Below are 27,915 nucleotides of genomic sequence, written 5' to 3'. Positions count from 1 at the left end.
CAGGCTTTTCTCCTATTCTTTATTTAGACTCCATATTCTCCAAATTTATCTAGTTTTGAGACTTGTCTCATGTTAGTTATTATATAATTTTTTTTTTACAGAGAAGAGGATGCTTTTTCCTACATAGCTTTTCTAAGTGACATATTGGCAATTATATACTATTCAAATTCTTACTTCTTAAGAATGAATTGTATTCCGAGCCTATCAGGCAGATTTGAGGTGATATAGGTAGGACCCTTGTAGAGCCATTGGTGACCTGTGAATATTTCTGAACTTGTCTTGCTGGGCTAGGTAATATAGTCTGCTCTTGCGTGAACGTGCAGAATTTTGCTGCAGAAGAACCTCAACAAAAGATTTCTTTTTAGCTAAAATGTAACTCAAAGCTACACTATAGCCAAAGTTTAGTTAGAAAACAGATGTGGTGCAGTTTTTTTGAAGATACAAAAATCCAGTCTGTTTGGGTTACAGTGATGGTGAGAAAACAGCACAGTGGGGCTGGTGGGCAGCTTCTGCTGTGTCGGCTGCTCAGGGCTGCACTTTTCTGTTTGTAATACAAACAGTTGGTTTGACCATTTTCAGTCAATTCTGTCTTTCCCTCTCTCTTTTTCTAGCCAGAAATGGATACTTTCATGTCTCCGTTCAAAAGAACCACTATTGCTTTTCCCCTTAGATGCTTTGTGGTTTTTATGAAATGAGCATTTTCAAAAATTAAAGGCAAACCCCAGAGAATTTGCCATACTCCCTAAGCCTAATAAGACCGTGATTGATTCCAGTGTTTATTGCTGGGGGTAATACATGTCCGTGCTGACTGCTGAATTGAGAAGACTGTATGTTCACAAAGTAGAAAATGTTACTGGTATGTGCTCTGTCGCTCTTTCTACTGTCACATGTACATGTTTACCTAACTTGAGAGCTGTCACATAATGAATATGAGACTTTCTAGCATTTGGGTAGCAGGTGTTTGCAGAGGGCTATTATTTAATAGAATCTCTCTCCTCTGCTTCAGTCCTAATTTGAAGAACATGCACTAAGAAGAATTGCTTAATTCAAATTATCCATATGTAAATAAATTAAAAACCTTCCACTGCTCTTAGATGCATATGCTTTCTTGGCTTTTGTTTTTACCACACCGTTTTGCATTTTGTTCCTATGTCCTAAGTGAAAACTGCAATTCTGTCACTGTTAAGCGATTACATTGTCAACTGAATTTGAGTCAAGCTTTGGTAGTCGGTGTCATTAATTCTGCTACTATTGAAAAACAGGCAATCAGACTTTAAAATATGAACAAGAGATTGAACGTTTCTATGTGTATTGGATCACTGGCTTTTGGTAGGGTCTTCACTTGTGCATTTTTGGTTTCTTATCAAGCTGGTTCATCAGGAGATGATCTGTTAAAATTTACTGTGCTTCTAATGAAATGCTGAAGTATGAAAGGAATTTGTCTATTTGTAGTGATTGTTATGTGACTGAAGCTCTAATGTCATTCTCAGAGAGCTGAATTATAATGCTGGTGTTATGATTCATGTTTCCTTGATCAGTTAAGCCTTTAAATGTATCTGGCTTTGTGTTTACTGACTTGAGCATGTGATAATCTGTGGTATGTCTGAGCACTGTATGCCTTCAAATCAAAACAGGCTGTGGTGTGCAGGATGGGGGCTCTGATACTGAAATTTTCCCTGTGGCATTTCTGAAATCGCTCAACAAACTTCTGTCCAGCTCAGGAGAGGTCAAGTTTTCTTTAGAAGTTTTTACCCTTAAATTTAAAATACAAACAAACAAAACCCCCACACTACAGTAAGCAAAAAAACCAACCCAAAAACACAAACAAAAGAAACAAAAAAAGCAAGCTGTAATTGTAGATATGGACTCCAAACTTTATCCTCTGATTCCTCTCGTTTTATCTTGTGGAAAGTTTAAAATGTGTGTGACTGTCAGGTGCCTTGCAAGGCTGGACCATTATTTTCTGGTACAGGAATAAACATGCCTTGAAACCTTTATGTCGTGTTTATAAACCTGTTCTTCAAGACCTCTTCCAAAGGTCTAACATCCCTGATATCTACAATAATCCTCTTATCAAGCTTCAAGATACTTTCTTCTGGTCTGGCCTTTAGCAGAAAAGAGAGCTCTTAGTTGCCATCTTTCTGTAAGGACCTCTTACTTATCTTGGGGTGGAACTGTGCTCTTAGCAGTGTTGTCCTGTGTCACTAAGCAAATCAAAGTATGAGATTATACTTGGTGATCAAAAAAATCATTCCTTGTGGTTAAACATCTGTGTGTCAGTCAGTAGAAACAAGAGATGAGATTGTGTTCTGAACACCAGTATTTTTCCCTACTGTGAAATCTGCTTCTCAGGAAGTGGAGGTAGAAGCATGGATGTAATCTCACTACAATAAGAACAATAGTAACCAAAAGCCTAGAAACAGAGAAATAACAGCTTATGCAGACTTGTGTAGACTGCAAGGGAGGCTTCAGGTGGCAAAAAATTCTGAGTTCATGAGTAGCATGTTCTCTGTCTTGCACTGTGTTGCACCCAGTGTCTGAAAGAAAAGAGTCCAATTAATTCACAACCCTGCTCATGGCTTGGCTATCTTAAGCTTTCCAAAAAGTAGAGCCTTTGTAGCACCAGTGTTTTTGTGGTTAGCTAAAGGAGGTTGGCTTTGTTGGGAACATTATTGTTAAGAGGTTTGTCTGCTTCCAGCATCTGTTGCTACCAAAACACCTTTTTTAAAGCTTTTGTCAAGATGAAGTCAACATATGAAGGCTGTGTGTGAGATTTTTGTTGGTAATGCACTGCTTGAGGTCAAATTCTTGATTTATGATCTTAGTATGGAATATATTTCATATAGCAAGAATTATTCCTTGGCATGTGGTTCCACTGTGAAAAGTGATCGGAAGAGATGGCAGTTACTTAATACACAGTTTTTAAAAATGGTTCTTCTACTAGCAACAGTAGTTTACTTTGAGCTGTATTGGTCTTGCAGTTGAAGCCAAATCTATTGGCTTCTGCTCTAATTAACACACAAAGAACATCTCTACTAATATTATAGGTTCAAAAGCAGCATGTGAACCAAAAGGCGATCCAGCTCGATTTATGTTTTTTGAGGGTTTGCTTGCAAGGCTGCTCGTGATTCTATTTTGAAACGCAAAGCAACCCACGCTTGCCCCCAAGTCTCTTGATACTTATAAACTAAAAATAAGTTCTACAAATCTTTGAGGAACTGGAAACACCAAACCTTAAAAGCCATCTTTTGAGTAGAGCCATCATTTGAGAGAAATTGGAACTTTTAATATACAGTGTAGAGCTTTTATTGAAAATTAAATTACCTATCAAGTTGGCCTTGTTCTTTGAAATTAATTTATAGCATTGCTACCTTTTGCCTTGAGACAACTTGATATGGCAAGTGTATACACTGGAAAACTGTACCACTGCAACAACAAAAAAAATAATGATTAACTTTAGGCTTTATCTAGTTAAGATCAAACTCTGAATTGAATTATCTTAGTGTGTTGACAGCTGAAGATTTATGTCTTCCAGTTATATTCCTGTTGCAGATTTGACAGAAGTGACCTCTCCAAAGAAGGTCTTTGTTACAGAATTTGCTCTGTTTACATTATTGCCATAAGAGTTGGGATGAAGTACAGTATGTTAAAGCTAATACATCACCTACTGACAGTGGTCTTATCTCATTGGTAACTATTTTCCTCTCCCAGTATGAAAAAAATGCAGACACTGAAAGTGTGAGGATCACAAAAAGAAAGTTAAATAATAGTTTTTAAGAGCTTTAGCATTAATGCCTGGACCCTGTGTGCAATGTATTTTTGTCTGGCCAAATGGTTTCGTAATTTCTTTTTCTGGGAAGTTACTGTGAAAATACATCTTTACCAGATAAATGCTACTAAGGGACAAAGCACAACCAAAAAAAAAAAAAAAAAAGCCATTTGGTTTATCCAAGATTTGTGTGATCTATTGTGAGAAAGGAGGAGGCTCAGGGTGGGAAAGAGTGACTTTCAGGTTGGATAGGCAGACAAGAAGGTAGTACCATGAGCTTCTCCAGTGGAAGGATGGTGGGACTCTGGTATGAGGAGCAGGACTTTAGGTACCCTCCTGTTTCTTCAAAAGCTGTGTCACAGATACTACATGCAGAATGGGTCTTTCAGTCCTCACTGTCAGTGAGACGATGTTACTTTATGACTGACTTTCTCTTCCAAATATTGATTAAAAATATAAACACACAATTATGTATGTAGTTTCAAAATGTGCTTTGAAATCTCTCAACAGGGTGCTTCCCAGGCATCCTTTCAGGATGGGGAGATGAACCTCACTGGACACACAGAACTGTTGTTGGCTCAGAGGGCCCGACTCCCTGTCAGGTAGGAACATCCTCTGTTTGATGCTGACTCAAGTGTGATTTATCAACATGCAAGACAAGACTGACTTCTCATTCCAGCTGCAGTCCTGAATCTGCATTGTGTTTCCCGTCGTCATGACCTCTTCCTCCTCCTCCCTTTCCCATCCTTCAATTCATATAATGAAGCACATATTTCTGCATGGCAGACTTTTACCCTTGTTGATGAATATGAAGGTTTTTTTTGTGCTGTGTGTAGTGTAAGGGTAAGGGAGAAATAATACTACTATTGTATACTTCCTTTTTGATTTCTACTCAGTCCTGCAAGTATTTCATGCCTTAAGATAGAAGCTGTTCTTAAGTCATATATTATATCTCAATAAATAATCATTCACTGAACCATATAGTCCTAAAATCATCTTCTTCAGTTTAAGTGTCACGTTTGTTTTTGAGTGGTAAGGTTATTACTTTCTATATCCTGTAGTAGATTTTTATCTCTGTGTTTATATACTGTGAAAGCTATAGCCAATATTTGCAATATTTCCCAGTGCATTGCTTCACTAGAGTAGTCAGATGGAATGCATCCTTTTCCTCTCTTCATTTATAACCGACTAGAGATGGCCAGTGCTGCTATTTCTGAAGGTGAGAGCAGTCCCATTGACAGTTTGGGAAATAACTTTAATTTCTACCAGTCTAAATTTTAAGTGAAACTTAGGTAGATCTATAATCTGCATTGAAAGCAAATACAGTAAAACTTGAGAACTGCATAGCTGAAACCAGAGGAGGGGAAATTAGGTGGTTTGAAGAGTTTTAATAATGAGCAACAGTGTTTATTGTTCCTAAAATCAGAGGGAAAATTCTAAATGTCTGAAGTGAAATTGAAAAGTAATGATTTTGCAGATTACATTTGTTACGCCAAGTTAACAGGCCAGGCTGCAATACAGTGTCACAGAGCAGGTCAGTCAGGTCCTCAGTGGTGGCATTAGAGGACTTGACCTGGTAAATGTAGAGCAAAATGTTTCCCTGCTGCTCTTTTCCTGTCTCACCATAGACTGAAATTTCACTTCTGACTGGTGATTCAGGTTGTACTAAAACCACCTTTTTGGGTAGGTGAAGGAATTCAGTCCTTTGTCCAGTATGTTGTGTTTGTTGCAGAACTGTAGTGGTATATGTAGCACATTGTACAATGAAGTTAGGATGAGTTACATGGCAAACTTCTGTGTGACAGCTAAAATGTGAAAAATTGCTCTGTTTCGATTTTGGTGATAGCAAATAATCCTTTGCTATAATTCTGCAGCTTATAGTTGTTTGTCAAAACAGTATAAAATAAAACCCATGAAGTGAGTAGTATCTGTGTGCTGAGAGCATTTGTCCTCACAAACACCTGAGAAAAAACAAGGGTTAATATTCTCTTTTTACCTACATGAGGGCTGGGAAAGAGGCATGAATATATACCCAAAGCCTGGGGGAAAGTTTGCAAGAGCAGAGATTTGAACCTTGCTGGTCTTCTGGGCCATGCCAGGATTTTGATAGAAGAATTACCTTTCTTTTTAGAATGTATAAAAAATCAGTCTTTTCCATACAAGAGAGATAATTTCTAGTTTTTCTTACTCTTTATGTCATAATTTCATTTATTTTATGGGAGATTTTATGATCTTGGTACAGTTGTGGTTTTCAACTCACTGTCTGGTATTTTTCCTCCCTTTTGGAGCCTCCTTGTCACCTAGTGCATATACCATTTTGTAATTTCTTCTCTTGCCTGCTAATACAGGTACATATTTTTAGAATGGTCTCATTAGGAAAAAGAACTGGAGTGCTCTTCCAGCTTTCTCTGCACCTGTCGGGCCTCTAAGTTACATGCCAGCTGATTAGTGTTCATCATGCAGGTATAGAACTTAGTTTAGTTGCTAATGCTTATTTTCTCTTTAAGGAATGTTGTTGCTAAAGACTTCTACAGCTTGTTTCACCTGAGGTAATTATTATGCATCACCAAATATATGCACTCATTTGTCTCTCGATCCGTTAATTTGTAATGGGGATTAATCAAGCTCTGTGCACACTATGCTCATATTTACTGTTGTCCTTATGACTTTACTAGGGTGGATTAGACCCTCTAAGTCCTCTCAGGAATTTTTTAAGAGCATATCATCGTTTATCGAGTTAAACAATTCCTTGCTTGCGTTTGGCATTCTTCAGAAGAAGGTTGTGATACTCGTTTGCTTTTTAATCTTCATAATTTGGTGGCCACTGGAAATGCTGACGAGAAAAACCTCTGTGATGCTTTTCAGAGTTTTTCCGTTTTCTGGAATGGCCAAGTCTCCTCTGACCTTGTCAAAAAACAGTCAATAATAAGCCTAAATTTCTGTAGCTCTCTTACAATTTCTGCTGAATTCTGCAAACTGTCTTGACGGAGGACTGTGGAAGGAAAAGTGGTAAAGAATATAGATAGGGGCCCACTTGACTGGTGCCTGAGCATCAGTGTGGAACAGACAGGGAGCAGAGGGAAAACTGGCCAGAACAGGATATTCCCAAGAATCTTTCTGCATTGGTTGTAATTGTTTCTTTTTTAAAATGAGTTGTATTAATCTTGAAGTTGATGCATTCAGAAAAACAATGGCCAAACCCAACCAAATAAATGAGAACCAAACCAAAATAAAGAGAAATGATCAGTCTTTCTTGAAATACAGTCCCAGTAAAATAATTCTACCAAAATATGCCTTGCTTGTAGTTCCTGTGTCCTAAGGAGAATTTAGAAAACACTATTTTTTTTTTGCCTGCAAGAGTTGAGGTGGGTACTATGTGGATTTTTTCCTCAAAGTTGTGAATTATACTGAAGTATTTGTAACATATTTCAGTTTCTTCAAACAGTGAACTTTGGAGGAATTCTGAATACATTATTTTGTAAAGCAAAGTTAGTTCACATTTCTGTGAAATTCACTGGAATTATAAAAGTCAGAGAATTTAAATTTTAAGGCAGTGAATTTGATTCTTGTTTGGCTTTTTTCTTCTAAGTGAAGCTTTTTAAACTGTTTTTCCAAAAGTGTTTTCATTAGGAGTAATAGGTTTATAAAGGAAAATAGTAAGTCACTAGAGACCGTCTATCTCACTGTTATTTAATTTGATTGAATGTAAGTAAAGAAGGTTTTTTTAATAAAATAATATTAAATAAGAAAACTATTTTTTTCCACAAGTAGTAAAACTAGGATCTTAATATCTAATTTGACTCCTTTTACACTGTTTATTCTGAAAGAAAGTGTTACTTATAATTCTGATTTATTCAGGTATCTTCCTTGTTGTATTTCAAAGGTGTTAGGGCCATGAAGGACCACCAAGTCGTGATACCTTAAGCCTTCATTTAAATGTGCCATTTAAATAAACCATGTTCAGTGATGTTGATAAATCTGATACTTCAGCCTAATTGTGAGCTACTCCATGCTATGGAAGCTTTTCCGTGCTATAGGAGAAAGAAAACCAATATTGTCCCTGCGGCTTTCACTGGAATATAATCCTTCCTGTCACTGAGTTTGGTAATCTTGAAGGTCTTATAGCACTTCAGCAAAATAGCAAAATAGCAACTCATCACCCTAAAAAATGATCTGGGCACTAACCTGTCTGAGGTCAGGGTTCCTTCTCTGACCACAGCCGATAAATGGGTATTTCAGAGGGAAGCATAAAAAAAGAATACCATGATTAATATTAATTTCATGATTGTGAATCCCAGACAGTTGAATTTAAAGGCTCCAGACTTCGATTGTTTTATACTTCTCACTCAAGTAGGAAAACTGTTCCATTTGAAGAAAATCAGTTCACTGATTTAAGCAGGTGAAATGAGTTGCACGTTGGGTAAACCAGTGGCCATAGAGAGGATTTTTAGCTCTTCTACTCAGAAGCTAGTGGGAAGTTTTACCTGGATCCTCTTAAAACATTTCACTGGAAAAGGACTGGGAAATTTTTCAGGACTGTATCCCTCGGGAGTCTGAAAATTTTAATTTGACATTTTGAGAGTTGAACATTGGGTCATTGGAACGTTTTTTGTAAATTCTGGAGGTGGCTTTTTTTTTTAATTATTTTGTTTATTTGCTGGTAAAAATAATGTTCAGGGTAAAAGAAGCCAAGCTAATGCCATCAGTGTATAAAATTTTGTATTTCTTCTTGCATCCTTTCATGTTCTGTACTAGGTTTGAAAGATTTTTAAAGAACAGGATCTTGATACTCTATAGATTGTCAGGTAGACATTTGTCACAACCTTTAACGTTGAGTTCCTTCGCCCACTGTTCATTGAAATACCAGGTCTGTAAACCTTGCTTTTTTTTTAGTAAAAATGATGGTGTTAAGAAACAGTAAACATGAATCTGCTTGGAAGTGGATGTTTAGCTTAATAGCACTGGATTAGTTGGAACTCAAAGGGTAATTTATGCATAGATAATTCATTATGTGTTTTCATTATGTTCTGTTTTGCTGTCTTCCCACTTCTTTTTAGCAGAGGTCAGGGTCAGTTCCTTGGTTTAAGCACTGTAGATACATAATTAAAGTGTAGCTGCAGAATTTTTTTCCCTCTCTGTATTTTCCTTTTTTAACCTACTGTGTCTTTCATTAGTCTAACAGAGAATTGGAACAACTTGATTTAAAGACAAAAAAGACACAAAACTCTGGTGCCTGCAGGCTGTCTGGTTTCTCTCCAAACCTTTAGACAGTTAATCGTGTGAGAACTAACTAATTTAAGTGGGACAAAAAATCTGGATTAACACATTTTAGTTAGGAGAAGGTGATTTGTTTCCTCTTCAAATTGAAACTGGAAGAATCTGGCCTTATTTCATAGTAAATATTTGAACTTTGTGGGTAGTTTGTTTGTTTAGTTTAATGCAGAATGGAGCAGCTGAAGCTTGCCTGTCTCTTGTAAAAGAGTGAGCAGTTTCCTTAACTGTGCCTGGAAAGCTCATCCTTGACTACACCTTCAGCTGTGTTCTCCTCTCCCTGTAGGGTGCTCTCCATTCCTGTTTATTGTTTGGATTTTCATCATTTGAGTACGTCCACATTATTTAACATCTGGAATTTCAATTTCTTCTTCAGGGCTTTCAACAGACCTTTAGGTACCTAGTTGAAAAGATGGAAGGAAAAATGTAGAAAAGGGGTAGGAGATGGGTGGGAAGTCTGCTATCTGACAGGTTCAGCTTTGCTGACTACTCTGGAAGAATGAGTACAAATACTTTATTACCATCAGTAACTGTACTAGCTTAGTCTGTGAAAAAAGTACATGGACAGAGTCACCACCCTCTTTATTTGGATAAATCTGTGCAGTCTTCCTTGTTAAAGTCCCCTGTGGGAACTTGACATCACCTGTAGGCCTGTGCTCGCTACCAAATGTCAACACCCTTTGTTGATGGATTCTCTGCTGGAATTGCCTGGTGGGGCTGGAGGCACAGTGAAGAACAAGCAAGGAGATGCAGCTTAATAACTTCATCTGTGAACTTTCTACATTTGAGTAACATTTATTTTGTCTTTTACTTGACTGTGGTCAATTAAACACCACAAAGCATGTTCAGAATATCAGCTGTGCTTTTCTGTTTGCAAGGGAAACATTGACATCCTGCACTAAGATTTTTTTTTCAGATATAGCATCTTACTAATCTGTACCTTTTCTTAGACACATGAGAAAGTGTTGAGTAAAATCGCAAAGGAAAATGCCATTGGAATGATAAATACTTGATCTGTGTTTACTCAGGCAGTAGATTGTTGTGACATACACATGATGACAAGTTTTGCCCACTAACCCATGCAGAAAGCAGCTTTTCCAAGGTACTGTCTTCAGTGTGTTGCAGAACAATTAATCTGCTTTAGGCTGTATCTGCTGCGTTCTCCAAGAGAAATGCTACCAAGATTCTCCTAGCATTTTTAACTGAGGAAGGTCAAAGTACCTTAGTGAACCAGGCCCTGCTGCAAAACTCCAAAACATTTATTTCTAGAGAGAGTTCCCTTTTAAGCATCTCTGAGTTCTCAGTGGCTCGGATCAGTTCGTGAGTGTTGTTGGGTAGTTTGCAGAGAAGCTTTCAGCTGACAGATCTTTTCCCACTGCAAAACTGACAAACTGCTAACTCTTGATACAGATTTCAGGAGAGGGAGCTATAGTATTCGACAGCGAGGACACTGCCAACCTGAGGATCACATTGATTCACCACTAAATATGCACCGCTGAATGTGCAGCACTCCATTTAAATTTTGCTTTCCATATTACCAGTGCTGAGCATGCTCACTACACACATGTATGCCTTCTCTATCTCTCTCTTTACTAAACAGTGCTCATCAACATTTTTAATAATATGCATGGCAAGCCTTCCAGACAAATGTGATAGACGATAAAGAATCTGTCAGAAATCAATAACATCAAGCAATGAAGAATTTAAATAGTAAATGATGACAGCTCCCTCAGGTTAAAAATCAATAGTACAGTGCTGAATGTGGTCTTTGATCAGGTCATACTAGGCAGGTGTTCTCTCTTCAGTGAGGCACCTTCAGTGCAGTGAGGGGCAGGGAGGTGCCAGTATGCATTTGAAGAAGCCTGATTGCTGTGTGTCTGGTTGGGGTGAACCCTGCAGTTCTGATAAATTCCACCCACATAAATGCTTTTTAAAAGTTCCCTTATTTTGACTGCTGTAAGAATACATCTGTATGTGTTCCACAGAGATTGAGTTCCAAACTCAGCAGGGACAGTCTTTTCTGAGATAGGAGCTCTGTCTGCTCCTTGAAGAATGTACAGGAGACACAAACAGTAACACACTGAGGCACCCTCTGTGCATTGCTCACCAATGCTTCCAGCCTCTCCTCCCCATCTAGCAATTGGACTCCATGACTTTTACACTGGATAGGCCGGACTTGTGTTTTCTTTTACTGCAAAAGGCATTGAAGATCTGTAGGGGAGATTTAAAATAGGAGTATGTCACTAGTGGGTTACTAACTTATGGAATGTAATTTTTTTCCTATTTTGGGGGTTGGTTTGTTTCTTAAAAGTGTTGAATATTACAGAAAATCTATGAGTTACCTTCTCTGTTGTCAATATCACAGTTATCGACCTGCAGTGGAAAGCAATTCTGCATTCTCCCACTCCCTTTTTTAATTTTTTTAACTTGGCTCTGTCAACCTGAAGAGTCCCAGCATCTTTTTGTCCCTTGTGCCTGTGGAGTTTAGTAATTAGTATTCTTAAAGCTCATCCTGTTTAGGATTTCATTTAGGCATGCCCTATTCCTGAATACTTTCTCCAGTATAGTATAAACTGTAAGCCAGTGTGGAATAGTACACAGGTGAGTTCCGCTGTTCTCATGGGCAGATTAAATGTGCCCAGAGAGGGACAGAATGAGTGAATGATGCCAAATTTGTCTGAATTTCTAATCTTTGAAGTTGCTAAACAAATAAAAAATAAACCAAACCCCAGATGTCCCAGTTTTTAAATTTTTAACTGTCATGCTTTCATAGGTGTAATATAAAAATAACGTCCTCAAAGATTCTTGAAAGTTGGTTTGAAGGGAAGTTTTCTTCTCAGATGTAATTAAGAATCACATTTGAGAAAAAGAAGTCTTTAGATTCATAGATTTTTGATTAAAATTGTAATTCCAAAGTACCCTTTTTAATATATGCATACAGTGTCTTATTCTGCATATTTAGAACATCCATAAGTTTTAGGATGTACCTCAGTGTTTAAAAGTAATACACAATGTACATGTGGGCTATTGGTTTACACAAAGAAGCCTATTTTTCTTAGTGTGTAGATTTCATGTTAGATTTAAAAATACGCTTGTTTGTTTTCTTTGGCTTTGAGCCTACTTATAACTGTAAATGCATTGATTTAATATGACAGTGAACCTGTCTGTCGTGATAGCCCTCAAAAAACTTTTTGCTCTGTTTCACAGTTGCTCAGGAAGACAACTCTTCCCTGAAGTACTTAAGCAACGCGCAGGGTTATCTGGGGATAACTGTAACTTATTTAAATTTTCCCTGTACAAATGAAAGGACATTCACTACTTCTGATTGTTTTCTGGATCTGTAGGGTTTGGCTACTTATTTTACTTATGCATTTTAATGCTGTAGAAGTTCAAAAGACAATAAAAGTAGCCCTTTAATTATCTTTCTTTGTGTATTAAGATAATTGAAGGAAGTAGAAGATGGAACTCAAAGAGGAGTTAATTTCCTATGAATTCATTGTTGAGGTTTTTGGTAACCACCCTGATTAGTTTTTCTGACTAGTTTCCCTAGAAAAAAGTATATGTAAAAAAACCTAGAGGAAGATTTTGTCAGGATTTTGATTAATGAGGAGGGACAATACAGGAAAGAAAAAAATCTGCAAATGCCTGTTGATGGTGCCTGTGTTATAAATACATTAGTATGTAAACCTGTTGCATTGGGATCAGTGGTGGTTTGTTGCTCAGGGTCTTTCTATTTCATTTTTATGGAACATAAATTCATTACAGCATTGGCCTTTTTGGAAGAATAGTTTACAAGAAAAAAACCTCCCTAAAACTCACTCTTGTCATTAGTAATTGTGCTCCTTGTGAGAGGGTTTAGCTGTGCTACATGCTTTTATCTTGTATCTGATGTAGTGTAACTCTGTGTTGCCACTTGAAGGCTGGTCACAGAGTCTTGCCTTATACTGGTACATTTTTGCTGATTTTTGCATCATATCAAATGATCATAAGACCATGGGTCAGCAGAAACAGTCAGCTGATCCCAGAGGAAGTCGTTGTACTAGAGAAAAATAATTTGAGGGGGAGGGCAGGATGGTGTGGAAGAGTCAGCTTGGTCATCTTACTCTGCAAACATGTGCCCTCTAGACCCGTTGTATGGTTTTTGGAGGAAGGTCAGAAGTATTTTCCCCACTGTCAGCCTGCTCTTGCATCAGTTAGACCGAATCTTTAACTCCTGGCAGTGTACAAAGGGGCCGTTTGGTTGAGTTTGCCGTGCTCTGTCAGCACTGTAGGGTTGGCATGCACGTGGTGAGCTTGTAGCTTGTGGTGTAAGAGTGTTCTGATGCGAGTGGAAATACTCACTAGCTGTCCACTGCCACTAATCCTGTCGGTGGTGTTCAGTACAATTTGAGGGGAGGGGGTGTTACAGAAGACGTACGCTAGTATAGAGAGAAGGAACGTGATCTGCTGAAATACAGTTGCTACTAATTTCTTTTTTAAATGTTGTAGCCAATTGAAGTACCTTCCTTTTCAAATTAGGATCACCCAGAATAGAGAAAAGGTCACTGTAAGGCTGGCAGTGTAAAATACTCAATAGGAAATGAAACAGCAAAAATCTGTCAGAGGTAGTATAGAGGGGTTTGATAATGGTGTTTAAGGAAGGAAACTTTTTGATAAAATGAGCTGAGTTGCACTTTTGATTACAATTTGTTTTGTTCTTTGTTTGTCAGGCTGTACGCAACTGAGGGCAGAAATCAAGATATTTAAATATGATTTGACTAATTTGCTTATAGGCTTGATGTCCTTAACAATCTTCATGTTTATAATGTGGCCACATGGGGAAATTGACTGAAGCAGCTAATGTGGAGCATAAATTAAGAATATGTAGAATAACCTCTCCCCCCTTTCTTTTTTTTTTTGATGATGAAGTCTCTCCTCACTTAAAAGCTTATTCTTTAATATTCTAATTAATTTACTTGGGAGTTAACGTAGGAAAATATCTAGTAACTGATTTCTTTCCCTTTAGAAATACAAAAATGCTAATATAAAAAAATAAAGGATTGCAAAGCTGTTTTACTTTTCATCATATTTTTATATATTAGTGAGCTCTGAGTCAAATTTTTTTTCTACCCTTTCCACTCTCTGATCAATCAGAATTTGTTTGTAACATAGAGAATTCTGTGAATAAGCATATGAGATGTGTTTTCCTATGCTCTTTTTTAGTGAAATGACAAAAACAGTGGAGATTTCTGGGGAAGGTGGACCCTTGGGAATACATGTAGTACCCTTCTTTTCATCTTTGAGTGGAAGGTAAGATATTTCCTGCATTGCTCAAGAAGTATATTAATGAAAGGATTTCAGTTGTACTTGTCTTCAAATACCTCCTTTTTATCATAAGGAAAACAAATACTTTAAAGAAAATTGGTGTATGACACTGTTTTCTGTTACCGCAATATTAACTAGCCTAAGTTCTGTATTGGGCAACCATAGAGTCATTTGGGTTGGAGAAGATCTTCAAAGTAATTGAGTCTAGTCTTTGACAGATCTTCATCTTGTCAACTAGACCATAGCACTAAGTGCCACGTCCAGTTCTTTCAGTCAATACCACCCTCTTTGTTCATATATGTCCTTTTAATTGCCTCTGTTTTTATTCTCTGAATGGTAAGCTGGACTGTAGTTTTGTGTGGTGTTTAGTTGGGTTTGGTTGTGTTGCTGGTTTTTTGTTTGTTTCTTCCAGTTTGTTGTTGTTTGTTTTGTTTGGATTTTCCTAATCAGATGTCTCTGCATAGGTCCATCCTTAGTGATATATCAGACACGAAAAGTCAAAAAAATTGCTTGCCTGTTCACATCTCATATTTTTCAAGCCATCTTTCAGATTTGGTTGTATAGCATTTATAAAATGTGCACTATATCATGAACTTTTCTTTGTCACAATGCGATTACTTTAATTATAAATGATTTAACATAGTCCGTTGAGATCACAAAAGCCTATTATAGCAGTGTGCTCATATTGATGTGCTGTAGTTAAGACTGTGTCAGCATTTTTGTTTTAACTGTTTTCCAAACTATGTAACTCAGATGTGTTTAAAAAGAAAAATAAAAAAAAAATCTAGCCTGAAATTTTACTCTCTGACTTAGCCAGAGAGTTAGTCAGAGGCTGACCCTGGCAGCCGTGAATAAGAGCTATAAATGACTCTATTTTATAGTAAAATGGCTGCCTGTAACACAAAGATAATTATTGCAAAAGTAAAATTTGTCTAATTCTTAAATGTTTCTTTACTGTCAACTTGCATGTAGGACAGAGAATGTGAAGGATTGAATTACCTTGTAAAGGTCTGTGTGTATAAATGTTTTCTTGGCAAGATCTGAGTTTGTAAGTGGACCCAAATCAATTAGGATTGTTTTATTTACCGAAAGGGAAAATAGATGTCCACCTGCTGCCTGTAAAAATGTCATCACTGTCTCAAGAAGAAAGTTGGTCTTCGATGGGAACTGTAGGAGGTCCGAATTGTGTCCTTGGCTGTGCAGGCTGCCTGTTTGTCTTGAAAGAGGCACTTATGTTTGTTACCGCACTATGAAGTGCAGATTTTATATAGGCATGCCATCAAAGTTGTAGTGTGTACACTGTATTTCAAGATCATTCATTAAAAAAAAAAGTGATGAAATTGCAAGCTATTAAAATCAGTAATTATTGTGACTGAAATACAGTTCTGTACTCAAGTATCACTGTGTTGAGTGCAACCTTTAAAGCCATGAAGAAGTGGCATTCTTTGGTCTACATCACATGCATGTTAATACGTCCCTATTTACAAATGCTTTTGGGGATCCCTTGGAGCAGAATAGCCTTTGAGAGATTAACTACTTGTTGTTTAGACAGTTGTCTAGCAATTTTAATGACCCTTGGCAGAACCCTACTGATACCTTTGTTAAAGCACTAGAGTGACTTAAACCGCTTGACCCTCTTATTTAATCAAGCCCGAGACTCGTGTATAAACTGTAACTCATCATAACTTGAGAAAGTACAGGAGAGCATCTTTTGTTTCTGTTAATGAAATGATAGAATTTATAGGGACATGCTGGCCATGACTAACTTGGTCTGGTATTTCAGTTGTAAAGTTATCTTCTAATAAGGTAATGCTGGCTTTAGCCTGGTGCTGCCACAGACCAAAGATTTTTTAAGAGGTCATTAAAAAATAGTACTAATTTACAAAATCCTAGTGTTTACAGAACTACAAAAGTAGTGGAAATAATTCCCCCCTTTCTTTTGCACTTAAATATAATGAAAAAACGAAATTAAAATTTAATAGTGCTTTAAAATAATGCTAAAGTTGAGGCTGTGTAAAAAAAGTAATGGAGGAATGAATTTAGGCTGCCACAGCATACGTAACTCAAGCCACTCAGTCAGTGCAGCACACACAAGTTCCAGATAAGTGGGCTGTCCTATTGCATTATATGGATGCAGCGTCTAAGCACACAGGATTAGTGAGCAACAGCTTAATTTGTAATTTCTTTTATTTCTCTACTTTTACTGGTTTGCATCTTAACATAATTGTATTTCATTAGTTCTTAGGATTTAGATTTTTGATTGTCATCAAAAGGACTGTGGCCCCTCACCGCTGTCTCTTGGAGTCCTTAGGTGAAGGATAACACAGGTTGCAAGAGAATCTTTATGCTATTAAAACACTTTTTTTTCCTGTTAGATCTTTTGAAGAAGTAATATTCAGTTGGAACCAAGTTTTCACTTTGTAATTTATAGGACACAAGTATAAATTTTTAAATCTTATTATACAGTTAATCTAAAATCAGATGCACAGTGAATATAGTGTCATTCGAAATAGTTAATGGCATGCTGCAAATCTGTTGAATGGACTTATATATGAGAGGCTCATGAAGCTGAGACAAAAATACAGGACTTCTGTTTTGTGATTGGAGTTCTGGCACCTTGAAAATTGCACATTAATATTTTATGGAGTCTAACCAATAGAAAATGGTCTCTAAAGGTCATCTGCCTTTGATGCTGATGTGGTATGGAATTTAGTGGACAAAGATTGATTATAAAAGTTCTTCACAAACACACGGTTGTCAGGGTCTTTTGGGCATTGTACTGGTATCATTGGATATATCTATGTTGAATTATAGTTTGCAATACAGAGATGCCCCAGCTAGGTCAGGATTAGCCTGGCGCTCCCAGCAGAGTTATCATCACTGGAATTTTGCACCACCCACACATGTTCACTTACTGCATTATTCTGTGCTGCACCTCAGTGTTCACTTGCACTTAGCCTGTTAACAAACAACTTGGGTTTTAAAATTCTGCTGCTGTTCTGCCACATGAGTCTGTAGTATCACTGTCTTGTATCAAAGCAAGGGGCTTTGGCAACTAAAAAGTTTCACAGACTTTTCAGAAGTAGAAATGTCAGTTGTTTTTTATCTTACTGTAACGCCTGTTTATTTTGTTATAGTTAAGGTAGAAAATTACTTTTAATCTGTTCTTTTCTTTGGAGCAATGTAATCTTACTTAGTGGAAGAAAAATATTGCATAAGCTACATTGGCATTTTTAACTGGAGTGGAGATATAGGTGTTTTCTTCTGTTTTCTCCAAGTATGACAGTTAATGCTTCTGAAGTTCTGTAGTATAGCCTTAGTGTCCAGCAATTTTTCTTGGTGTTTCTTGGAATCCCCTCTTTTTTAGTTAATAAGTGAGCTGGAAATCCTTTCTCTAGGTTAAGCACTTCATAGCCATCTCCTCTGTCATCTCCTACACAGAGATTAATATCTATGTTTACTTGCTATAAATTCATATCAGCACAATAAGGATAGTTTTTGCCTTTTAGGATGCTGGGACTCTTCATCCGTGGTATTGAAGAAGACAGCAGATCCAGGCGTGATGGTCTTTTCCATGAAAATGAATGCATTGTGAAGATCAACCACGTGGACCTTACAGATAAAACCTTTGCACAGTAAGTGCAGGTTTAGTGATACTTCTAACTACCCATAATTTTATACAGTTCTGTGTTTTAAGTGATTCTTAAAGGGATTAATACCTATTTGAGAGAAAATACCTGTAAAACTGATACCTGGCAGAAACATTGCAATTTTCTTTCTGAAACCTCCAAATAAGGTAAAGTTTGAGGAGACATATGTTCTTGTAGTTTTAGTGAATTTACTGGGCTTCCTTAATTTGAGTAGCATTAAGTTTTGTAATCCCTATCTTCACTTTCTAGTGCTTTTGTTATTTTTACCATATTTTCCTTGTAATTTTTCCCTCATAAGACCTTCAGAATGAGTCGACTTCACAGCATGGTTTTTAACATTCTTTTGCAAATGAAATAAGATTTTTTTTTTGTGCTGCAGCTATTTGAGCATTTAATTTTTTTTATAAATTCTACTACTGTCAAACTGTGATTAGTTGAGCTAAATGGTAGGTCTCACTTCTTATGACTTTTATTAAAAGTCTGTTGACATTTATTATCTATTTCAAATGTTTTTTTAAGTAACAGGTTGTTTTGATCGTCTGTCAATTAATGTGACATAGTTACACAAAAGAATAGCCTCTCAAATATCACAGATATTTGCTGTAGTAATTAAATAGTAATTTGTTTTTGCTTTTAATCCATATGTTTAGACAGCTGAATGATTGTTTATAATATAACAAAAACCTATTGAGATGTCAAGGGAGTCAAGGCTTAACTTTCTAAACAGTAAGCCAAATGTTCAAGACTTCCAGACTAAAATCAAATGCGTAATTTCACAGTTAGGGATAAATATTTGCAAAATAGGTTTTCACGAAACCAGTGTAGTTCTGTAGCATAGGTATTCTTGTTTCTGAGACTGTGCTATTTGCCTTCTGATAGCTTTTCAGTTACAGCTTTCTGCATGTTTGGTGGTAAAGGCATTGTACTGTGATACAGTACAATTCACCATTCTCTTCAATCCATGGAAATTCCTAAGATATCAACTTTATCAGAACATAAGTGATGATATCTTATTAAAACATTTGTTTCCTCACCTGTGTAGTTTTGTAATGAAATTTCTCAAATGAGATTGATTGAATCAAACCCTTGCTTCTCAAAATCGTGTGTGATCTTTTCTTTACAAATTGGTTGTCTTTGTGTTTTCTTCTCAATGTAACTAGATCTCCAGAGGTTTTCACCCCACAAGATGTTCGTGGAGTGAAGGACTGCATATTTTTCTGTAAGATTACTACGTTTTGGGACGGTTAGAAATAATGCAGTAAACTTTCCACTTTTCTGTCGGGCTTTTCTTCAAAATGAGAAATGCAGGACATTTTGCTTTCTCGCGGCTTGTGTAAAGTTTTGGGACTTGGAAGGAATATTTACCATGAGAGCTAGCTCAGAGAGACCAGTTGTTAGACAATCTCTCTCTCATTGGGAGAGTGAAAAGTGACTTAAAGGTGATTCAGAGCAGAGCCCAATTTAGTTGGTCTAAGTCTCCTTATGTTACAAAATCAAGTAGTGTGGTTGCAGTTGCATTGGACCTGAGGAGAAAAACTGTGGGTAGTGAGGACTCAGCAACTGTTTGGGGACTGAGGGGAATATTTTGGATGAGCTCTAGCCTATTTCCAAGTCTTACATTGTTCTGCTGAATTTTCTTCCACACTAGCCTTCTACATCATCTCTCTTCCCTGACTGTGAATGGCTAAAAAAATCTGCTTTTGAGGTTGGAACTAATCTCAGTGAATATGCCTATTTAGTTTTCATCTGGCATGACATAACCTGACAGAAGTCCAAGTTACAGAAATGCAATAATTGTAAAAGATATGAGAAAGTATTGTCCCAATGACTATTGACCCAGAAATAGCAATCAGATTCTCCTTTGAGAGGAAAATCAGTTGACTAGTTTCAAATTGACGTTTCTGCATAACCCTTGTAAAAGCTGTTTTAACACTTAGCAGAGACTCCTACATGCTGTCTCTTCTAGTTTTCAGCAGAGATTTTCTAGTGTTGCTCCTGATGATTGCTGCTTCTGCAGCTGTAACAGCAGCAGCCTACTTTCTGTATTCCCATGTTTATAATAGTTATATACTGGGACTGTTGGTCTGCTTTTTCATTTGCTGCTAATCTATTCAATTACATTCTGTTGTGTTGCAGAGTTTCTAGCACCTCTTTTAACTGATTCCCTTATTTCTTTAAAGTATGCATTTGGGGTCTCAAGAAATGTAAATTTCTCCATTCATTATTTTTTCTCTTTGAAGTGCAGCCAGTTATTTTGCCCCTGAAGACTGCATTTAGGCTTTCCCATAGGATGTCTTATTTCCACTATTTTTTGTTTGAAGGAGATCTTATATTTTCTCTTGCATGTATTTTAAATATTAATCTTTTGAAACTGAGTTATTAAATTACTTTGTAACACATGACCAAGTGACTACTTGCAAGGAGGAAGATGGGGTGTGAAAGAAACCCAGTTAAGATTTTACATCCTTATGCTGCAAGCATACCACGGTTTCTACTATCGGGTATGGTCTGTCCTTGAAAACTTTCATGGGCTATAGGTGAACAGATAACCTATAACCTCTGCAGATGCACTGGGGGACAGTGGTATTACAGCTCTGAAACCTAATCCTTGAGGGTGATGCTGAGAGAATACCTTCCTACAACCTTGCTACCTTTCTTTTCCAAGTTTGAAGTTTGTCTCTAGCAGTGTCTCCTGTCTATGAATGTGATTATTCTGACTCTTGATGCTTATACACGCAGTGTGGCCCGGATGGTTCTTTCCCACAGCAGTATCCATTGGGACTGACCCCTGACTTCAATGTCTTCATGCTACAGAAAACACTCTTTAAACAGCCCCTCCTTTCTGCCACCCAAAGCTTCGAGGTGGAGGCACTGTGTGGCTCTGTTGATCTGGGAAAGCAGTAGGTGTGTTTTCAAGACATTAAACATTTGTGGTGGCTTCCTTTCTGTATCACTGTACAAAAATATTTACTGCAGAAGTACTTTCAGCGTTGACTCCTGTTACATAACTGAGTATAAATTCAAAGCCAAGACTTCAGTGAAATACTGATTTAGACTGACAAGCACACTACAGAAAGGTAGGAGATAAGTAAAATGTTCTTAGAAGGACCCCATGATTTATTTAAAAATAAATGTAGCCATTACTTCCCCTCTTGACCCAATTCAGCTAAGCAGTTCTTGACTTTTCATTCTCAAAATGTGCTTCAGCTACTACTTCTGTTTGTACTCGCAGGATGGAAGAAAACCTGTCTGCTTCAACAGGAGGTAGGAAAGTGTAGAAAGAGAGAAGTCTTGTTTGTTCCTTTAGAATCCAGGTTTCGTAACATGGCCTGATTGACCAAATCTACACGTTATTCAAAATCCAAGGAAGGCTTTATGAACAGTTCTTTTGGCCAACTTGTCTTAACTGCCTTGCAATGCACGAGAACCTGAACACTGTATTGTTACCATGATATCAATTCAAGAAACCATGGATTTGGGTTGGAAGGGACCTTAAAGATCTCCTAGTTACAAACTCCTCCCAAGGGCAGGGATGCCACCCACTAGATCAGGGCCCCATCCAACCTGGCCTTGAACACTTCCAGGGATGGGGCAGCCACAGCTGCTCTGGGCAACCTGTTCCAGTGCCTCACCACCCTTTGAGTAAAGAATTTCTTCTAACATCTGATGTAAATTTCTGTCTTTTAGTTTAAAACCATTCCTCCTTGTCCTATTATTATCCAGGGGTGTAGTTGTATTAATGCTCTAACAAAATTTCTGGTGTTGCAATTGAGCACATCTGTAAAGACATAGATTAAGTGAGGTCCCCATATCCACTTAGCAAGAGGTTACTGCTTGAAAGATGGGAGTAATATCTACTTATTTATTTATCCATTTATGTAGAAACATACAAATAGTTGCACCTTTTTGGTCACAAGGGTTTTTTTCTGATTTCTGTGCACCCCAAGCCATCATCCTTTTCTGTTGCACTATTTGCAGTTACAATATTTCTTCAGAAGATGTCCATTTATCCCATACCCTCATCCTTTTTTATTGCTGTGGAATCAGCCAGAAGTTGCATTGGGGATTATGAAGGAATCTGAGGAGCACTAGACTGGACTTGGGAAAGACCTGAAGAGCTGAGCTTGCTTGGAGCAGACGTATTCACAAGAACAATTGATCATAAGTGCTCAGTGTGCTCTATGCCAGCAAGAAAATATGTAGCAAACGCTTGAAACAAGTAGCAAGCTATAACTTCAGCAGTGTTTTGATGAGCTTTTGCCATAAGAACTTCCTTCATGATGCTCTGCATGAAGAATTGTGTTCATTAGTTTATTCTGGCTGATATGTTTTCGTAGCAGCTTAGTAATTCTGACAGATATGCTGTTCCTACTTGAAATGTAAGTAAATGCTGTAGTTTACGAATCTTATTTCATGTGTACTTTTTAGAAAAGGGACCATGTAGATGTGAAGGTAAGGTAAATTTTTGTCTTATTCTCTGTAAACAACTTCAGACTTGGTCCAAATTTTCTGATTAGTTATGTGAATTTTCATACCTTTCTTTTAAAGGGCTCAGGACATCTTCCGTCAGGCAATGAAATTTCAAAGTGTCATCTTAGAAGTCCTTCCTCCCTATAATCGAGAACAGTATGAGAAGTCTGCTATCGCTCCTCTTTTTCTGGATAATGAAGAAGGAGTTCCAAAAGCAAAGATACCACCTCCTATTCATCCAAAACCTGCTCTGAAAACAATTAATCTTTCTGGAACAAGCAGCTTGGAGGCAGGTGCACAGGCAATGCTGCAACAAGCTAAGAGCCCTAACCTCCCACGTCTGGGTAGAAAGCCATCTTCTCCCTCACTGTCTCCCCTTATGGGCTTTGGCAATAAAAAAAATGCAAAGAAAATAAAGATAGACCTGAAAAAAGGTAAGTCTTTGGAGATTGTATGATTAATTCTGTATTATGTTCCCTACAGTGATATGATAACTTTTAATTTAACTAGTGACATTAAAAGTACAAGGAAGTTATTTACCATTTAAAAGTTCCAAAACTTCCAAAAGGTAAAGGAATGTTAACAGCAGTCTTCTCAACAGTCATCTTTTGGGTTTTTGGAGATATTGGATATCTAAACAGTCAAATTTTGGATATATGTTTTCCAGATTTACTGATTTTTAAGACATCTCTGGAAGCTATTTCATTAACAACATGTGATATTAAGAGATGCTTCAGCCTTTTTAAAAGTACAGAATAAAAATTTGAACTGTTTGATGTTGATCTTTGTTATTTTATTCATATCTGCTACTTGACCACAGTACTGTTAAAACATTCCTTTAAAGTATACTCTGCTCTGTTTCATGTTTTCCAAGAAATTTACCTAAATTTCCCTGGTTTATTTTCTGAATATTTTTTTATTTTTTCTTCTGTTACATGTATTCAGCTGTCAGGCAGCAGGATTTTGTGTGGATGTCTTTAATTGTTGCTCCTTGCAGCTGTCTGTCTTTGCATGGAGTAACAGGTTTATGCACATGTAGTAAAATGTGCTTAAGCAGATCCCAATTAGCATTTATGTTTTCTGTTTAATTTCTGTCTCTGATTCGACTGAGAGTTAAATTTGATCATAGAAGTGGCCCTTTTAGAATCTGTCTGTAACTTTATTCTTTTAACACATAATGAATGTAATCAAGCTCTCATTTCTTAATTTTTGTTATTTCTTAAATCATTTTTACTTCTGAACTCTTCAGCTTTGCGTTAACGAAACCTACTTCAGAATTTTCTCCATTTTAGATCTAATGCTTTTGATTTAGAAACATTAATTTATATTTTTAGAAATTAGAGCAGTGTGACACTGACGTGATGATATCTCTGAAAACTTATCACATGGGTAGTAATACTGCTCAATATAAAAAGATTTTTATGAACCCTGCTATTCCTGGTGATTTTGGTGGCTTATAAGCAATATCTACTAATGCTGACTTTACTCCCTAATTATTTTTTATAGCATTTGTCTCCTAAAACTTGAGGTTGCTTACTTCCAAGCAGCAAACAGCTTCACTAATGGAAGCTTTGAAATACCACTTGTCCTTTCTTAACAGCCCATCGTCAGCAGTTACATTGAAATCATGTGACATCTTCCCATTTACCAAGTTTTGTAAAATTTGTTATGCTATATTATATTATATTATAATATATAGATACATAAACACCTCTGATTGCTCTGATTCTATGAAAGACTACTGACATTAATGTGAAGGCTAATGTTTAATCTAAAGAAAAGGCAAACACTTTAAAAAGAGAGTTCTTGCTTGTTTTGTATTATTGTGTGCTTACCAAAAGTATTTCCATCTGTAGCTGTTGCAGGAAGATATAGGTGTGTGTTTTGACGTAGATAGACTTCTTCTCTAGACCCTGCAGAAAATTGGCTCACGTTTACAGCTTTTTGTTTGCTTTCTTTTTTTGAGAACTAAGCTGAATGAGTGTCTGTGATATGTTGCTGACATTGTTTGCTTACTTTTAATGATCATCATTTGGTTGTTGAAATTTATGTTAGGAGTTCTTTATCTGACATTCTAGGTCCAGAAGGACTTGGTTTCACTGTGGTTACCAGAGACTCTTCAGTACATGGTCCTGGTCCAATCTTTGTGAAGAATATTTTACCGAAAGGTGCAGCAGTAAAAGATGGTCGTTTGCAGTCAGGAGACAGAATCCTGGAGGTTAGGATAAACATCCATTGTATTTGCATTGCTGAATATTGATTGCTAATTTTGTCATAAATCTTTTATTTCCTTACAGATACTGTTGATGTATAGAACTACAATTCTTACCCTTGGTTTAAAGAAAGTCAGTCTCATGGCTTCTATGCTGTTTGTCAACAAGTATTTTACACAGCTTCTTGGAAAAATGGTTCTTTTCACAAGGGTCCATGGGATGTTTGAACAAGGGAAACCTGATAACATCTTGGTGCTTAAAGCAGATAAACCTATCAGTGTAGGAACAAAACCTTTCCTCTTTAGCCGAGTCCAAAAATCTCCAATTAATATCGAGGTTGTTAAGTGCTCATTCTAAGGCAATTTTTCTCGAATCAGTCTGTTTAGAATTTTCAGGTATCCTGTGAGTTACAATCTCATTATCTAATGGGTTATTTCTACTTACTAACCTCAAAAAGCTCTTAAGGTAAACAGTTTTAATACTTAGGTCTTGTTTCTGCACTTTTCATCTTCAAAGTGCTTTACAAACTAATTAAGCCTCACAAACCCCCTGCAAGGTGGGTAAGTACTACAGAGCTGCTTTAACAGATGGTGAAAACGAGGAGGAAAAGGTTAAGTGATCTGTGCAGGGCCAGAGGGGAGACATTGTGGGAGCTGTTGCTAATTTGTTCTTTGCTCTCAGTCACTGAATGACACCTGTGTTAGGTGAGGGGAAAATGATAAAAGGCAGTTCATATTCATAGATATGACATCCTCTGTTCTTCTGTGTCTGGTAGGTGAATGGACGGGACATCACTGGCAGGACCCAGGAAGAGCTGGTAGCTATGCTGAGAAGCACAAAGCAAGGGGAAACTGTCTCTTTGATTGTGGCTCGTCAGGAGGAGGCCTTTCTACCTCGAGAGCTGGTAAACTTGTTATTCTTTCCAAAGAGTGATATTGAAACAATTCCATGTTTTAAAACTAGCCCAAGAAATAGAAATGAACTGTTGTCGGCAGAGAAAGCCAGCAAAGGGTAACCATATAGGCTTTCTTTTTGAGAATTGTCTATAGCTACATTTGATTTTGAGGGATATTTGATTTTTCTCTACTTTAGATGCAATTCCACACATTCTGAGTTTTCATCCCCCAAAATGACATATTATAAGCATAACTCACAGGGAAATACTGTAACTTAATTTTGTAAGTGTGAGGTCAGGCATAACTGAAAATGTTAACAACTAGTGAGGGTGGCTGCCCCTAGGAGATGTCTCCTAAGCCAAGTGCCCAACTACAGGAGTGGTGAGGAATAGAATTCCATTGCACTCCTTGTGAATTTTGGAAGCAAGCTTTTCCTTGGCTGCTAGTGTTTGACTTAATAGGCTCTTGCATGTCTTTGTTCCATCTCAAGTGCTTAGTTTTCACTTTTTTTTTGATTAACACTGGCATGAAACTGTGTTCTCTTTTCTCTCACATAGACAGAGGAGGACTGCATCAGAGTAAAAGTGCTATCTGATACATACTTGTTTCCCCTCAAAGAAGGTCATCCCTTGGTTGCCTCTTCCTTATCTTGATTGATGGCTATACTTGACCTTTCATTAAGAAGTCCTCAGGATAAGGGAAGGACAGCATTTCCTGCTTTTGTCTCATTTTATCTCCTTTAAAGAGCACAAACCGCCTTCATCCTTTTCTTAAGATGCCGCCTTCTTGCTTTTCCTTTGGCTTTAGACTGTTGTCAGGATCTTCTACAGAAATCCTCCATTACGTTTCCTCAGAAAACATTGCTGACAGTTTTTCTCTTGTTTCCTTGTTACCAGCTGGACCTTGTTGAGGTCAGGGTTGCCTATGGTAGGATAGGAAGTTGGAGGGGAGTTCAGATTCTCTCATGTCAGTCTTTTCTCTTGTGCCGCTGGTGGCCAGTTTTTCCTGTAGTAGAGCAGTTGTAAAGTGTCCTGGAAAAACTATTTTTGTATTCATTTTCCTTTTTTATTGTGTCATTTTTGAAGGAGTATAATGGAAGTTTTCAGCCTTGTAAGTGAGCATTTGTTGTTGGTGATTCCCAAAGCCCCAAAGTCGGTCATTGTATTGCTCTGTTTAGTACAGTCAGTGTCTGTGTAGATCAGAGGGAAATTTCTGAGTCTTAAAGTATGGAATTATCTATTCAGTTTAGGATTTCTTTGCTTGCACAAGTTCTTCTAAATAAGAGCTTATTTTTTGAAAAGGCTACCCATCAGCATTTTTTTCTTGCTGGTTTTTTAAGTTATAAAGCACATTACTTTGAAAATGTACTTTTTGGAAAAGTGTGTATTCATCTTTTCCCTCTCCTCTTCCCCCAAAATTATGCATTATACTGTATTGTCATAGTACAAATTCTCTTGGAAATCACTGTAGCAGTGTGTGGGTATAAAAGACTGGAAGAATCTAAAAGCCATTTATAATTTTTACCTGCCACAATTGCCTGCTATTAAATTCCAGTCTCTACAGGAAGGATTAAGTACCTTTCAAAAGGTGATTTACTTATGACTGGCATGATTGAAATCCAGAAAGTAGCCACATTTATCCTTCTGGCTTGACCTTCGCTTAGATTGCTTTCTCTGTGGAAAAATGTTGCACAAGTGATGGCCCTCACTGTAGCAGTGATGATATGTGAATTCTAATGCTGCTCTGTGTTTCTTGTTATCCCAATCAAGTTCAACATAATACAAATGTGAATTATTGAAATATATTAGATAAATTTATGGACCCAGCCCTTCTAAATTAAAAAGCCCTTCAGCAACATCTGGTAGCTCACAGCAAAAGTGTGAGTTACCATACCACTAACCTACCAGATGCTGATGCTAACATGATGCTTGTTAGAATTCATGAGATGTCTGAGAACACTCTCAGCAAAGATTAAAAAAAAAAAAAAATTAAAATTGGTTTAGCTTTTTTGTTTGATTTTAGCTTTAGTCATGATATTACATTGGACTAATCCTCTTCTACCTCAAAAGTTACAGTACTGTTTTGATCAAAGAGGAGAAAAATGCCAGCCCTTTAAATGTTTGTTTTTGGAAGGAAAGGCAGTGGATAATCCAATGTTTTTCAAGGACAGCTGTAACGGAATGCTCTGACTATGTAACATGCATGCAGAATTTACCTGGATATTTGGGGATTTTATTAATGCCTGGCAATAATAGGGTAATTGCTTTATATCAAACTTGTTCCTGCTTTGAGCCGTTCTTCAGGGACAGTAATCTGAGATGGTTTCTTTAGATTCCATGTTA

General features: G+C 37.1%; 1 protein-coding gene across 1 annotated transcript in view; it reads left to right on the top strand.

Moving 5' to 3' along the window:
* Positions 1-27,915, top strand: part of PARD3B (par-3 family cell polarity regulator beta) — a 400,197-nt gene that overhangs the window by 159,951 nt on the left and 212,331 nt on the right. The window contains exons 5-10 of the mRNA XM_017837617.1: positions 4,280-4,371; positions 14,243-14,329; positions 17,854-17,979; positions 22,543-22,898; positions 24,543-24,682; positions 25,453-25,581. Coding sequence (XP_017693106.1) covers positions 4,280-4,371; positions 14,243-14,329; positions 17,854-17,979; positions 22,543-22,898; positions 24,543-24,682; positions 25,453-25,581 — 930 coding nt within the window. The remainder of the gene's footprint in view (positions 1-4,279; positions 4,372-14,242; positions 14,330-17,853; positions 17,980-22,542; positions 22,899-24,542; positions 24,683-25,452; positions 25,582-27,915) is intronic.

This window comes from Lepidothrix coronata, unplaced genomic scaffold (genome assembly GCF_001604755.1).
Source record: "Lepidothrix coronata isolate B3197 unplaced genomic scaffold, Lepidothrix_coronata-1.0 Scaffold7, whole genome shotgun sequence".
Classification (NCBI taxonomy): domain Eukaryota; kingdom Metazoa; phylum Chordata; class Aves; order Passeriformes; family Pipridae; genus Lepidothrix; species Lepidothrix coronata.
The sequence above is the reverse complement of the archived record's forward strand: the minus strand, read 5'-3'. Positions and strand labels throughout refer to the sequence as shown.